Source organism: Arachis hypogaea, chromosome 9, assembly GCF_003086295.3.
Source record: "Arachis hypogaea cultivar Tifrunner chromosome 9, arahy.Tifrunner.gnm2.J5K5, whole genome shotgun sequence".
Lineage (NCBI taxonomy): Eukaryota > Viridiplantae > Streptophyta > Magnoliopsida > Fabales > Fabaceae > Arachis > Arachis hypogaea.
The window spans coordinates 8,440,831-8,456,649 of record NC_092044.1 but is presented as its reverse complement, the minus strand read 5'-3'; the positions used below and the strand labels follow the sequence as shown (position 1 = coordinate 8,456,649).

General features: G+C 34.7%; 2 protein-coding genes across 3 annotated transcripts; one reads left to right on the top strand and one right to left on the bottom strand.

The window, feature by feature from the left end:
- The first annotated feature begins 2,117 nt into the window (after positions 1–2,117).
- Positions 2,118–9,952, top strand: LOC112710255 (gamma-tubulin complex component 2). 2 transcript variants are annotated; one of them, XM_025762417.3, is made up of 20 exons: positions 2,224–2,528; positions 2,689–2,763; positions 3,118–3,252; positions 3,957–4,088; positions 4,417–4,500; positions 4,574–4,672; positions 4,801–4,892; positions 5,491–5,563; positions 5,653–5,805; positions 5,935–6,054; positions 6,171–6,224; positions 7,511–7,594; positions 7,757–7,831; positions 7,915–8,046; positions 8,154–8,279; positions 8,376–8,483; positions 8,793–8,855; positions 8,974–9,048; positions 9,339–9,523; positions 9,617–9,952. In XM_025762417.3, exons 3-20 carry the CDS (start codon positions 3,151–3,153, stop codon positions 9,750–9,752), a joined length of 1,893 nt encoding a protein of 630 aa, XP_025618202.1. In that variant the 5' UTR covers positions 2,224–2,528; positions 2,689–2,763; positions 3,118–3,150; the 3' UTR covers positions 9,753–9,952. The 2 variants fall into 2 exon arrangements, with proteins under 2 accessions (XP_025618201.1, XP_025618202.1); XM_025762416.3 differs by lacking the exon at positions 2,689–2,763 and having other exon boundaries at positions 2,118–2,528.
- An 841-nt stretch (positions 9,953–10,793) lies between these two features.
- LOC112710254 (protein PEP-RELATED DEVELOPMENT ARRESTED 1, chloroplastic) lies at positions 10,794–15,315 on the bottom strand. The gene is made up of 9 exons (XM_025762414.2): positions 14,865–15,315; positions 14,231–14,386; positions 13,638–13,706; positions 13,362–13,532; positions 12,512–12,655; positions 12,185–12,316; positions 11,732–11,797; positions 11,452–11,511; positions 10,794–11,006 (listed from the first exon to the last, which is right to left on the bottom strand). Exons 1-9 carry the CDS (start codon positions 15,162–15,164, stop codon positions 10,959–10,961), a joined length of 1,146 nt encoding a protein of 381 aa, XP_025618199.1. The 5' UTR covers positions 15,165–15,315; the 3' UTR covers positions 10,794–10,958.
- Between the last annotated feature and the right edge of the window lie 504 nt (positions 15,316–15,819).

Genomic DNA, 15,819 nt, shown 5'->3' with positions numbered 1-15,819 from the left:
AAAAGCAAGCTCCCCACCACCCACAGCCTCCTGACCACCCTCGGAGATAACCTCCAAGGATACATTGTCCCTTTTTCTCTTGAACAAAGACATGGGATGGGCAACAGAAGAGAAAGCTTGCTCACCAGCATCCTTTCAATCATCAGAGCCACCAACCCCTTTTTCTTTCTTCTTGTTTAAAAAAGACTGCAACTTGTTGGGATCCAACAAAGGAACTCGGCCACCTACAAGAAACCATAAAAATCAGAAAACCCAACAAAAAACCAAAACAAGCAACATACAACCAAAAACATTACCTATGTACGCCTTCAAACCCTTACTATTACCCAAATCATACAAAAGCAAAATATCAAGAATGGACATACACTCCCCAGCAGCAACACTCTCAACAAGAAAGTCCATCACAAACTCCTCCTTCTCACTTTGTTCGGAGGCCTCAAGGATTTGGCTCGGCTCAGAACATCAGTATAGGAAAAATTTCTCACTAAGCTCATCATCCAAATAAAAGGGATACTCAGACTCGGTTGAACGGACCTTAACAAAGAGAGACTTAAAATTCTTAAAAGAAGACTTGTAGAGAAGAAAGAGAGACTGACCCGAGAAACTACTAAGACATACCCACAAACCCTTACGAACACCCTTCGCCTGAAAAGGCGAGAAGAACAACGACAATGAACAAGAAAATGAAAGGAAATCCATCAAACATTGGAAGGCACGAAGGAACGCCTAGGAATTTGGGTGCAACTGCGACGACGCACAGTTGAGTTGAGTCAGGACCTCACACTCAAAAGAAGAAAGGGGGAACTTCACACCAAGCTCAATCATACACGGAGTATACATGTAAAAATACTCCCAATCACCCCTTCTCTCACAAACCCTATCACTACTGGAACAGGGTTGAAACTCAACGACAACACCAGAACCACCCCTAACAAAATCCAAACCCCTCAACTCAGAAAGGGACTCAACATTGGTAAAAGAAGAAGAACGAGTTCTAACGTCATCATGGACCCAGTGATACGGATCATCTTCCCTAACCTCAACAGCTTTCAATTTCTCTTTTAACTTTTCACCCACCATGAAAAGGAAACGAACAGCAACAGTAAAAGAAAACAGAAGAAACACTAACCTTTCTAAGACATAGCGAGAATAAAACGGTGAGAAGAGGAAGCAATGAAGCGTAATTTCCAAAACAGAGAAGATAACTATTATTGCAAGCCCACTATCGTAGTGGGTAAGTTAATTCACGCCCACTAAGAAACGTGGAAAACCCAAGAGGCAGTAAAACACAATAAAGGCGACACGACTTGCGAAGACACGAAGGTAAAACCATTCAACGCTTTTTCAAAATTTTTTCAACAAAACAACATTTAGCCACGTATAAAAGTCAAAAACATCATTAAAGCTCGCCTACCGTTCTATACAAAATACTAGACGACCTTGGGGGCTATGACATGTACCCCATAATAATCGGCAACCAAACTCATTCACGAACCAACCTCAAATAACGGAAACAAACAAAACAGCACATGTCACTAATCACAAGGCCAACGTTATCTTCTGAAACCATTATCCTCAAACAGACTACACTACTCAAACACGACTCTATACAAGTCAAAGATACTGATAACTATACTCACCAGAGAATCGGAACCCACAAGGTCCACCACTAATGCACAACGTCTATAAAACTAATCCCCCTAACTCTGAAGTCTCAGGTCACATTACCCACTCTAATATTATTATTATCATCCTTTGTAACTCACATACTTACTTGAGCGTCAGAGTGCTTTGTGCAGGTGCTCCCGTCGCCGTGTTTTAGAAGGCCGAGGTTAAAACCACATATTTGTGCTTGGACGACGTATAGCTTGATCAAGGATCCAGGTGCTCGACTGGAAGCTACAGACCTCGGCGCATTCAAAACGGAACAAAAAACAAAGATATTTTTAAACGAAAAATAATCAAAATTTATTTATTTATTATTATTAATATTTTAAAATATAAACTAAACTATATTATTAGATTATTAAATTAAAAAAATTAAATTAATAATTAATAATAAAAATAATAATAAAAATAATAAATTTGTATGGCCAGGATACCCAATTACCCACCTCGGAATACCGAATACCCATTACCATAACGAGAAGTCGAGAACCAACGGGTAAGGGTTTTTTTTCAAATTTGAGAAAAACTATTGGGTGAAATTCGCAAATATTATAAAAAGCGGGGTAGAATTAATATGCAAATACCGTACATCGGTACATGAGCATTGAATTGTTCTAACTTGTAAACTCAAAATTGAGCAGCATATGAGTGAGTGATTTTGTGTGTTCATCATCTTGATCTCACTCACTACTCACTACTCTGTTCCCTCCAATTCCCATTTTCTTCTTTCGAACCCTAATCTCCCATACTCGTAGCACCTTCAGCCTCCGATCTGCTCATTGCTGCATTCGCTTCCAATTATGAATCACTCCTCCGTAGACTTTGAGAAACCAATTGGTTACTACGCTGCTTCAGTTCAAGTATTTCTCCTTTCTCTCTCGCTCGCACTTGTTCATTTCATTTTGATTCTTTGATTGATGAGTAAATTTATAGAATATCTGCTTCTATGTAAAGCAGCATTGCTCGATTCCATACTCATTCATTCGGAAAATACTTAATTCTCATAGTTCTGTGTTGCAGATATGGTTCATTTGAAAATGCTTAATAATGTTGTGGACTTGTGGTGAAACTTCTTGACTAAGCAATGCCTAACCTGTGCGCTTTTTTCATCAAACTTTGTGTTGAGACGAACTTCTCTTGTTTATATATATATATATATATATATATATATATATATTGTACTGATGTAATTGTCCGGTGAGGCTGCGTAATTACACTCTTCGGGTGCAGCCTTCTCGCACCCTGCGCTAGCATGAGATACTAGAGATACTTGTGCACCTGATTGCTCTTTTTATTGTTGTTATGATTTTGTGATATTGGTGTCCTTTATACGATGCCATCTTGGATAGGTTTAGAATTTATTATGGTTGTATGTATACATGATTGTTTATGATGCTATCTCGTTTCATTACATGAGTTTATATATTAGTTTGTTCTCCTACAATGCAGGAGCTTATTGTTATTGATGATGTGCTTTCGGCTATGGTTGGGGTCGAAGGACGTTACATCTTAATCAAAACAGTTCGTGGAAAGACGGATGATGTTACTTTCCATGTTGACCCATCTATGGATTTGGCACTGCAGGTGAGATTTATTGACTTCAGCCGCAAGTTGCTGCAATTTAGTTTCCAATTTAACAGAGGTGTTAAATATCCACATTTTATTCCTCGGTGTTAGTTATAATTGGGTAGTGTGTTTAGGTTAGAAAGAATTCTTATATACTTTATTGGGTGCTCAATATGTATTGTATCCCAACCTAGTGTCATGCATCAAAGTGAAAATGTTATTATTCACATCCAGAATCTTGTGTTTTCTAAATATCTTATTTCAATTTTGTGAATTTTTTGTAATGTTATGTGAAGCAACTAACTTTGTTTAGGTTACTCGATGGGCACTTCTATTTATTTAAATGTGTAATGTACCCCTCCTATTTGGTAGTGGTCCAAATAGAGGTAATTGTTTTATCGTTTATAGTTTTGGTCTATATTTTAACTTTAAAATCGCTGTCCATAACTGCAATTTCTGCCACAATAAGGTGGTTGCATTTTTGACAAAGATAGAGAGTGGGAAGCTAATGGGGAAATGAAAGATTGGCCTATTCTATACAAGTGTAACTTTAAGATTATGGGCAATATAATAATAGCAGATTGTTACATTTTTTATTTTTCTTGATAAAGAAGAATTTCATTAAGATGAGGAGAAGGATAACAAAAGCAACAGAAAACGAAAGGTGTATCTATAAAGCATATAGTGCTACAATGTTACTGTCTTATTTTTTGCTTTTGCAGGAATTGGCAAAACGGATATTCCCTCTTTGTAGGAGCTTTTTGTTGATCAACCAGTTTGTTGAGTCAAGGTCTCAGTTCCAGAATGGCCTTGTTAATCATGCTTTCTCTGCTGCTCTGAGGGCTCTTCTTCTTGTAGGTTTTTCTGAACATGCCTAAATGAGTTCTAACAGAGAGATACGTAAACTTTCATGTGCCATAGTTTTACCAGACGTCTTTTACGCCTACAAATAATGTATACTCTTTGATATAATGGGCATAGTGGGCAGTTACTAGTTACTACTGTTGAATGCCATCCTGTTCGATACATTCTTGTTCCTTTGAGTTGGAAACTTCAGTCTAGACATGTGATTGTCAGACTCTCTTTTGCTCTATTGGAGTTCTATATAGATTATATTATTTTTTATTAAAATATACAATGTGAATAAGAACCTACCTTTACCATTATAGGATATGTTTTCAGGATTACCAAGCCATGGTAGCACAGCTCGAACACCAATTTCGGCTTGGTAGACTTTCCCTTCAAGGATTGTGGTTCTATTGTCAGGTATGGATTGGTTTTCAGTTAACATAAAAATTTGTCAGTTACTTAATGTTGTCACTTTTTGGTTGTGTTTCAGCCCATGATGGGGTCAATGCAAGCATTATCCATTGTTATTCAGAAGGCTGCATCCAACAATTTTTCTGGATCTGCTGTTCTTAACTTATTGCAGAGCCAGGTAAACTTTATATTAAGGTTTCCACATTTCTCAGTGATTCTAACTGACACTCCCGTGTATGTCTTTAATTTCATCAACCAGTTTCTTAAGCATTGAATTCTTCCCACTATGGCTTCTGCTTTGTGTAGGCAAAGGCTATGGCTGGAGACAATGCTGTCAGGTTATTGCTTGAGAAAATGACACAATGTGCGAGCAATGCTTACATGAGCATATTGGAAAGGTTGGTTCTTTTCTCCCTCCTTCCATAAGCACTTGGTCTCAGGTTCCATCTCCTTTGAGTTTAATAGTATGTATGGATGTTATAAGGAGAAAGTAATGGAAGAAATTAAAGGAAAAATTGGAAAACAAAGGAATGGAAGAAACTGAGGGGTTCAGAAAATGTTTCTCTGATTTCTTTGATGTGTCAAAACAAAAGGAAAGTTTGATTTTCATTTCACCACATTTGTCCTCCGTCCATTTCATCTAGCTGAGCTTAGTCTTTATGCTTACACTTAGAAGCTTAGTCCTTTTTACAATCCAATCCTTCCCTATCTTCTTACCCAGTCTTAACATCCCATATGTGAGTAAAAAGAAAAAAAAAAACCGAAAAAGGAAGATTAGTCCACTTGATTTAATAAAAGGATATCATTTAGCAAACACATATTTGAAGAATAATATCGATGCATTATAATACACTATTGTAATGCATAAAGTTAACAGTATTTGCCAATTAGCACTTGTTTGCAAAACATTGCTATTGTCTTGTGTGCTCTTATTATAAAGCTTTAGTTGACTCTGATTTGTGTTCACTTGTCTTTTTGGGATTTTAACCATTTTAGATGGGTCTATGAAGGAGTTATTGACGATCCATACGAAGAATTTTTCATTGCAGAGAACAAATCTTTTCAGAAGGTCAATGAAATATTTCTGTGCTTAACATGGCCCAAAATGAATATTAAAAATTTGTTTTTAACATGGTTGTAGTTTCAAAATCTCTATAGGAGAGCCTCACTCAAGATTATGATGCCAAGTATTGGGGACAGCGTTACAGCCTCAAAGATGGAATTCCTAGTTTTCTAGCAAATATTGCTCAGACAATTTTGACCACTGGAAAATATCTAAATGTCATGAGAGAATGTGGGCACAACGTTCAGGTATTGTGGCTATTATGCTTTGAATGTTGAATAGATTAATAATTTGCAACTTTTTATGCTTCTTGCTGCGTGCATATGTTATTGTTTCACGAGTGGTTACTTTGTAACTAGTAGTTACTTTTTCTTTAGGTCCCTCAATCAGAAAATTCAAAACTAATGAGCTCTGGTTCAAATCATCATTATCTTGAATGTATTAAGGCTGCCTATAACTTTGCTAGTCGTGAACTGTTGAATCTCATTAAGGAAAAGGTAAGATTGCATTCACATAAGGTGATAGAATTCTCAGCTTACATTCTTGTGTTTCTGCAATAATTACTGTTAAAAAAAATCTTAAGTTCTAATGCTGAACTATTTTCTTTATCTAGTATGATCTAATGGGAAAGCTGCGATCTATAAAGCACTACCTTCTTCTTGATCAGGTATGATCTTGATCATCTTATATTATTTAAATTTCGAGACACATGTCTTGCTGGAAAAGCTTAAATTGTTAAATGCTCAAATTTAAAGATGACTTGAGTATCATCTCTCTTCTTCCTTCCAATGTTGAGTCTAGAGATGCCAGGATCGTTTTGGATGGAACAAACTAATAATGTAGCGATTGCTAATATAATTTTCTGTTCCTTGTATTTGTGTTTATTGAACAGATTGGACAAGCTAAAAATCTTATTTGATTGCAATTAATTTGTGTGTCCTCTGTATCATGATACTTAATTTTGATGAGACTAAGTAGTTCAATTGATTTGTGCTTTTGTGTTGCTGTTGGCATAGTGATTCAAAGAATTTTTATTTTCTAGAAACAAGGAACTTGTGCAAAAACACTACATTACTAACAAAAACTGAAGATTGCTAAAGAATTTCAGCCTTTCTTGAATTTACTAAGAAGCTGATGTGGGTCCTTGTGACACACTCAGTTTGGTTCCCTCCAAAATTGTCAAAAGATTTAAAAGTTAGTCTTTTAACTTGTGTGTTACAAAAAAAAAAAAAAAAAAAGTTCTCCTGGTATATTTTGCCTCTTCCACTACAACTTCTATCCTTCAAGGGAAGCTTAGATATTTCTTTCACTACTCAGTCTTCTATCTTATATATAGTAGGCAAAAAATTGCCATCTGTGTCCTACCATCTTTGTGGTTATTGTACTCTTGCAAGAATAGTTGATATTCTGGTTTGCTGTATGCTATATTAAATTAAAGCAAAGCTCTTGATATCCAATGCTTGGAAGTAGAAGAGTTTTAGTTTTTATCCAGAAAAGGACCTGATTTTGTTCATAATCATCGAGTTATGTGGGGTTGATTTGGAAGAATCAGAAATGATTTGCAAGTCATTATCCTTCTGCTATCAAATAAGCTCATCATCTGTTCATCTCATTAAGGATATAAAAATGTGTGTGTGCACAGGTGCAGGAAGCTAATTTTAAGCTGTACATCGCTTGTGCAGATTGTTCTTTCAAAATTAGTCTACATACAGTACTTACATTGCCATAGTTTTCTGAACCTATTGCTATTATATAATTTGCATAATTTAGTTTATTTGCTGCTTTGTATTCTGCCCCAAGTGTCTACATTTAAGAAAATGTTAAGCTGGTTTGACATACATGGGTCATGTAGTTGTGCTTATGCATGTGCTTATGAAAGAGTGATTTTCTTTCTATTGGAAGTAAACTCTCACTGTCGATTCTGGCTGACATCATAGTGTTATGATCACACAGGGTGATTTCTTGGTACATTTTATGGATATTGCTCGAGACGAGCTAGCCAAAAAGCCTGATGAAGTCTCGGTTGAGAAGTTGCAGGTATAGTAATGGATTTTTTTCACACTTAACTTTTTTTGTCCTAGTAAATTTGTATCAGATCAGAGTTTGCCTATTTTAATTTTTAAAAGAGACCTTGGTTCTTATTATGTTCTTTTCTCTTGTTTGTTTTGTTCTCTATCTCTCTTCTTTGGCATGGTTTAGTCTCTTCTAGACCTTGCTTTGCGTACTACAGCAGCTGCAGCAGATCCTCTTCATGAAGGCGTAACCTGTGTTGTGGCAAGTAACTGACTCAGTTTTTATGAAAATTCTTTGGATCTAATTTTCAATGTTTATGAATGATAAAAAGATTTCTTTTTCAGGAAAGGTCATCTTTGCTGAAAAGGTCGAGCACATTCAAAGATCTTGAACTTAGCCAGCGAAGTTCGGGTGACAATGACCTGGAGGAGCCAGTTAGCATCACTAGCCTTGAAACATTTTCACTTAGTTATAAGGTCTTTTTATACCCTTTTAAGTATTTGGAAGAGTTTACCTTGTGCTAATTATTGCATCATTTTTGGAAGTTCTTTTATTATTTATTACTATTATTTTCTGTTTTCAGGTGCAATGGCCATTGTCTATAGTATTATCACGAAAAGCCCTTACAAAATACCAGTTAATTTTTCGATTTCTTTTCCATTGTAAACATGTTGAGCGTCAACTGTGTGGAGCATGGCAAGTACATCAAGTATGGCTTTATACGTTTCACTTAATCTGATTGTGCTAATCTCCATTCATTGGATTGTATTTATCTCCGTTGACCTTTATCCGTGGTCCCATGTAGGGTGTTAAAGCTCTCAATACACGTGGAACTGCTCTCTCCAGATCATCTCTTCTTTGCCGTAGTATGCTTAAATTCATCAATAGCCTTTTACACTATCTGACATTTGAGGCAGGTTTTACTTTCCTTTGATTTCTCTGCTAACCTTTTTGGACCTTTAAATTTCTCAGGAACTAGCCTCTTTTTTATATTTTTATCTCTTTCTTCTCCTGCATTTAATTTGAAATTATTGGGTCCAGATATTTGAGTTCAGATATATTATTTTTTCTTATTACAAACTTCAAAAGGATAATCATTACTAGGCCTGTCAGAGTTTATAGGATTGCATAATACATTTCATTTGCTTCATTCTTTTCCTTAAATTTTGTTTACTTATCTAAGCAGTTTGGTGGGTCCTTGTTGTATGACTATATTTATTAGGTTATTGAACCCAATTGGCATGTGATGCATGACAGACTTCAATCAGCAAATAGCATAGATGAGGTCAGTTATTGTCCGCATAAATTTTTCAAACATGTTTACTACACTTTTTTGCATCCAATTCTGTTTACTTCTGTGGTGGGGTTGCTTGATAGATTCTGACGTTTTCTCTTTGGAACAGGTTATACAGCATCATGATTTTTTCCTCGATAAATGTTTGAGAGAATGTTTGCTTCTTTTACCTGAGCTGCTCAAGGTTAGTTTCTATTTCACTTCTCCAGATAAGTTTTTTTTTTTTTTTTCTTTGTTATTTCTCAATGGTTTTTCAGTGTTTTTTAGAAAATAATAAATATCATCTTCCCTTAACAAGTGAAAGAAATATATGCAAGTCAAAGTAGTTGTTATATACCCTTTGTGATGTGTAGAATAAATTTATTCAGAAACATGTTTTATTGATTCCTTTCTTTCAAGATGGATCATTCCCATTATGTCATATAGGTTTGTGACTCTCAAGATTGGTTATTGGTTTTATGTTCCCAATTGCAGAAGGTGCAGAAACTTGAATCCATGTGCCTACAATATGCAGCAGCAACTCAGTGGCTTATATCATCTTCTATCGTATTACACAATCCAGAAGAACCAACTGAATCCTCGACAAAAGCCAAGCAACGGAAATCCGGTCAGGTTCTAAAGACAACCACCAGAAGTGCGGCAGTCACCGAGTCCATTCTGTATGTCCAAAAACACTACATTTACTAAACATTATTTCTATGCGCTTATATTTCTTCTCAACTTGGTATTCTAACCAAAATGAACAATTGCAGCAAATTTGAAAAGGAATTCAATGCTGAGCTACAGAGTCTTGGATCAATGTTGAGTAGTAGTTCCCAGGCAGAGCCATATTTGGCTCATCTTGCACAATTGATCCTTGGTGTTAAAAGCGAACAGAATGGTTTTTAAATGGGTTTTCTGTAAAAAGTAATGCAAGCTTTCAATACGTGATTGTAATTTTCGAGTATGGGCTGTGTGATTGTCATTCTTACTAATGCTTGTCTTCACGTTTCTTAGCAACAAATGAATATTTGAGAATGGTATTTTTGTTTTGAGATGTTAAAGTGTTGTTAAAAAATGATATAAGATCTTCTCAATTTGCACTAAAACAATGTAGAGTTTATCTTTGGGCTTTTGCATTGTGAATTCTATTCTTCAAGAAACGTAGATGGGGAATTTTTATTTTATTTTATTTTATTTAACAACATTCTTTGCACCGTAGAGGAATGTTTTACGTAAGGACATCTAAAAAGGTAGTATTAGTAATAGCAATTATTCAAAATCACGACTTCAATCAGAACCTCCCTTAAATTGTGACAATATAACGTGAGTAGCTATTGTATATGTGCGTATCAATTGAATCGAACGATCATTCAAAATTATTGAAGACCATGTTTTTGTAGTATCTTAACTATAACGACAGTTTTTGCTGTATTAGCTCATGAAAGATTTGGAACTACAGCAATATTTACTCATTTGATGTAGATATCCATGATAAACGACGCATTTCATCTTCTTTACCGTTTACATAAATTGATTCAAGAATCAAGGTTAGTTACATTAACTTGTAAGGCTAAGAATAATATATAATTCCTTGCTCTCGAGATTTAAAAGATATTATGCATAACATCTTGATATTTTATAAAATGTAATACTAACTTTTGTAAGCATAATAAACTAACTAGTAGTATATATCCAACTTTTAAGATTGTATTTGCATATTGTCTATAAGACAAAAGTACAGAAATAGTAGTTACATAAACTTATTTAGTTGTGAAGACAGAAATATAGACACAATCTTCCAGTCTTTAAGGAATAAAATATCAGTTTTCATTTCTTTGGCTTTTTATTTCTGTATTTATATCTCAAGAGACATAATTCAAATACAACCTGGAAGAACACCGAGACACCTGACTGAAGAGATTCATATTGTAAACTGGGCAGCATAAATTATGCAAAGCTAATATTGATCATTAGATGAACCAAAGATTCCAATGCACACAAAAATTGATGAACTTACCACTTTACAAAGGTCCCTGAGCTATCATATAGACAACCTACCATGTCTTTACATAAGGCTACAAAGTTGGCGATCTTATAAAAATAAAGGTACTACTAATTAAATGCTATCTCTTGAAGAACTTGAAGTGTCTTTCTATGAACCTGGAAGCAAGGAAAATGAGTAAGAGAAACCACGTCATTCAGCAAAGCATAAAGGTTACTATGCTTCTAGTTGGTATTGGAGATTATCCAACCTACTCCTTGGGAGTGATATCTAAGATTTAACCATTCTTTAGGATTCTCAAGATATTTAATAATTTGGAAATGAACTTATGCATAATGCATGCTCAAACATGAAATTTAATGTTAAACTTGATTAGTCCAATCATTTCACTTAGCATATGTGGGTTTCTACTTTCTACATTATCAACAGTCCCTCCTTTTCATAAATAAAAGGTGATTATCAAACTCTCCAATTGGAATTGTCTACCTGATATATGAAAAAAGCGTACACGGATAACAAGAAGATTCAACAGAAGTTTAGGTGTAAACTAATTTATACTATAAACATGATGCTAATTTGTTGATAGAGAAGCAAAGAATTTACCCATTCAAGATGTTGTGCAGTGATGCCAGACTCGGTTCCAGTATATATACCAGCTAAGACCTGGTAGAACCATAATGCAGAAAAAGATAATTTACATCTAATGTGTAGTGTAGTAGTGATCAGATCAGCATGTTTAAATCAATTATATAGAACTGCCTATGGGGAAAATATCACTGCAAAGGTGAAGAAACCCCCCAAAAGAGTGTATAAAATATATCATCTTGGTCCAGTTTGCTTCATACCAAAGAATGCAATGTAACAAGCATGACTTTGACATTACCTTGGAGACAGTCTCAAGAAACATGCCAGGACGTACTGGATGTGACTTCCTTCCTGTCGCACTCACCTGATTATGATGGAAAGTTATACATGTTATGTCGCTATAATTTGCATTCATGCATAAAACTTAGGGTGAGTATGCTAACAGAATAAAGATGGGGGAGAATAATGTTTCATAGAAGAGATTTGTGCATACAATTTTAAATGTTTTCATGCAGGAAAAGAGATGATTTATTTTCCTAAAGAATTTGCTAAAGACCCCCCTAACAACTAAATGACAGAAGAAAAAGCTCACATTGATATGCTGCGTGTAATATATTTATTGCCTAACATTTGCATAACACAGTGCATTCTCCTCTATCTTAGGCTTTTCTACCCCGTTTCTAATTTTTACTTCTTACTACTCACACTTAACATACTCCAGTTAGGTAATACATTTGCCAATTCAACTTACCCTTTCAGCATTTCCTTCATAATCATTACCAGCGTTGTCGGCACCTTCATCTTTTCCTTGCATTACATTTCTTATCATGCCAAGCACAGTATCTCCCGGTTTTAAAGCCACCAGTTTGGCTAAGAAGTTCACCTGCACTGACAGAAGTTTTAAAAATGCATATATGAAGTTTTTTTTTTAAACAATGACAAATAAAATGTAGTACACTTTTAGGTCTCTACATTATGTATAGATAAAATAAGAGAAAAGGAGTATTTTTAAATAATATTTCCCTTCAAATGAGCACCATGTTAAAATCAAAATACATAAACTACATATCAAGCACACCTCCGGCTCAGGAAGAGTATATAATCCACGATTATTTCTTTCATCCAAAATTCCCCCTCCCATCATATCCCGAGCTTCTTCTCTAATTAAAACAAGCCTTGCAAGAAGTTTTCGATCAGGGACAACAGGACGAGTTTCCATTGTCTGCAAACATATTGACAATCACCTTATAAGTTATAATTAACAAAGTAGTATTAGAGTATATTAAGGTTCCAAGTCAAGAGTCAAGGAATGTTTAGTAGCTATACGTGAAGTTGAAAGACAATATTCTTTTGCTTTTAAAAAAATAATAAAAAAAGAAGAGCAAGTCAAAAGGAAAAGTAAATTTCAATCTTAACTATAAAAGAAAGAGAGGACACAGCAGATGACTCCATATTTTGTCAAATGACTGACCTATATAAACTATATAAATATATAGGTATATATTTTAAAGAACAATTCAATTTTTGTTTCAAAGTTGAATGATATATCTAAGCCCCAAGGCAGCAAGGCTAAATTGCTACTTCAGATAGCCTATGTCACAGGGTGTTATGGAATTCAGTTACATTAGAGGGGTATGTAGAGAAGAGAGACTGTGTTAAGGAGAGGAAGAGATGTGAGGTTTAGTGATGAAGATAATCAGGCCTTCTGTAAATGGCCTGAGCCATCTGTATTTTTCTACTCTTATCCATCCATCTTACACAGTTTAGCTCCGCCATTACTGATATTCTGTCCGATATCAGTATCGTAGGGGTGGAAATATGATTCAGCTTTTTCCATACTTATTATTTTGATCTATCATTGATATTACTTTAAGAGACTGCAATAATTTCCTGGTAATTCATAGAATGTTAGAAGTTACTATGATTACCTCTAATATGTCATCAGCTTGGTTAGCTATGTCATTTAGATTTGCCGCTGGGATATGAATCTTTAATTCATCTTTTCCTTTGAATACACCACCACCAGCTGCAACACGGCGTAATAATTCATGTCTACTTTCTTTTTGGGGAGTTCTACATAGAAGACCAATAATTTGAACCTACAAGATAAAGAAGAAAAACGCACATTGATATCCAATATAAAAGTTGGAACATTGCTTCAGCCAGAGTATTGATAAAGAAGTGGCAAAAATAAGGTTCCTTACATGTGGCGGACACTTTTTTGTCAGATGTGATAATACAGTCTCCTTGATAACTTCCAACAGTGACTTGCGCTGAATGGAAAATACAAACACATTTAAGTCAAAATCTTTACTTCATGCAGTAACTAAGCTCAACAGGATATAAAGTAACGTTACAGTGGCATCGAATACTACTAACTAACTAATCAACCTTTCAAGTTAAAGTTTAATGGGAAAAAGAGGTTGAGGAATGAAAAGAAGAACAAGTAAACCTTTTTCTACTTGGTGGAGATCAGCTATATATAGATCAATCAACGACATAATATTTATCATTAATCATATTTGATGACTAGACGTTTAAAATTAAGTACACCTTAATGACTGCAATTCATTTAGCTCTACTTTTAAACATTGGAATACTCTTCATCTGACACATTTGAGGGATGATGATTGATGATGAATGAAAACAAATTTTCTCTCACTTTTCCAATTATGAGAAGGACCAATAATTTGCACTTGTACGTGTTCAAAAAAGATGCAGCTACTAAAATAAAATCTATAAGCACGTACCTTTCTAAAATCCAAATATAAGTAGACAAGTTCCGAATTAACAATACCTTATCATCTTCGTCCTTCTCCGCGAGCTGGATCATGTAATCGAGAGCCATCATAAAATCTGATTCCATCTCATCAACCCTCTTTCCAATTACTCCTTGTGCAGCCAACTCCACTGCCACTTTTTCAGATTCTTCATCCATATTCATATCTTCCAACTGAAGCCAAACATACACATGGAACAGTGTCATCCAAAGGCTGAAGGAAGTACATATAAATGACTAATGAGCAAACAATTGCACGCTGCATATAAATGTCTTAACAATAACAACTCAGGATTAGTTATCAACGCCAAGGAGGCAACATAATTATGAAGCGAGTGTTTAAAAAGAAAATCACTTTGAGATCTTTTTTTTTTTCCTCTTAAGTTTTCAGCATTTTCAATTACATAAAATTACTTTTCTTTAAGTATACATTCGGATTTTAAGTATTTCGCAACAACGTTTTGGCCAAAGGTTGATCACCACGTTAAATTATTTTTTTCATTCTATCTGTTTTTGCACAGATGCACGCACACATGAATTCTCTGCACACAGATTAAGAGAGCATCCACACATGAATTATTATTATTATTATTATCATCAAGCTAGCAATAATTTGAAATCTGAGAAGTGAAAGTGTAATGTTGGAGCTTACAAGGGTGACCATTTCTTCGAGAACAGAGATGACTTGTTCCCCTCCTCTGAGAAGTGCTTTGCGTTCTTGTTCCGAAGAAAAACCGTTATCATCATTATTCTCCTCTTTAGGGTATCCGTTACCTAGTTCGTAACTTGCGCTGCTGGTTCCCGAAACGAAGAGTTGGGTCTTTCTCTTGGGATTCTTCAACTGAAACTGAAGAAATTGCTGCTGTTGGTGGTGGTGTGAGGAAGTAGATGCTGCTGGACCGTACAATCGGAAGAGACTGCAAGGTGTGATGAACGAACACGCCACAACCATTTCGCTCTCTCTTTCCGCTTCACTTCATTCTGTGGGGGGTTTTCTTTTTGTCAAGTGAAGTCTCACACTCCTGCCATGGGTTTTAGCGACATGTTGGATTGGATAGAAATATCAAATAAGGAAATTTAGCCTTGCTGAGTGTACGGTCAGCAATTAATATTAATATAAAATACAATTTAAAATATAAAATAATATCTATCTATCTATTTAATATACTAAAACTGGATTTTTTCCCGACTAATAAGGGTGACGTGTCGATCTCTCGTGTGTCCGTTTTTCCTCCAAAACTAATGAAATTTTTCATCTATTCTAAATTATTTTATAAAAAATACCTTTACTTATAATTATATTATTATATTATAATTAATATTTAATGAATAATATATAATTATACTAATTTAGAAACATATCTCCATTATAATTATATCAAATTAATATTTAATGCACTATTAAACTACTTATCAATTATAATGCGTAATTACTGTACATAATAAAAAATTGCCTTAATAATAAGTAATTTACATATTATTTTTGTTTTACTAAGGTCTATAAATAGTGTTTTTCTGTGGTACATGAATCTAAATTTGAGAGTCAGCTCCTAATTTTATATTTAGTATTTTTTTTACTACTTTATAGAATAAGAATGTATTCTTCA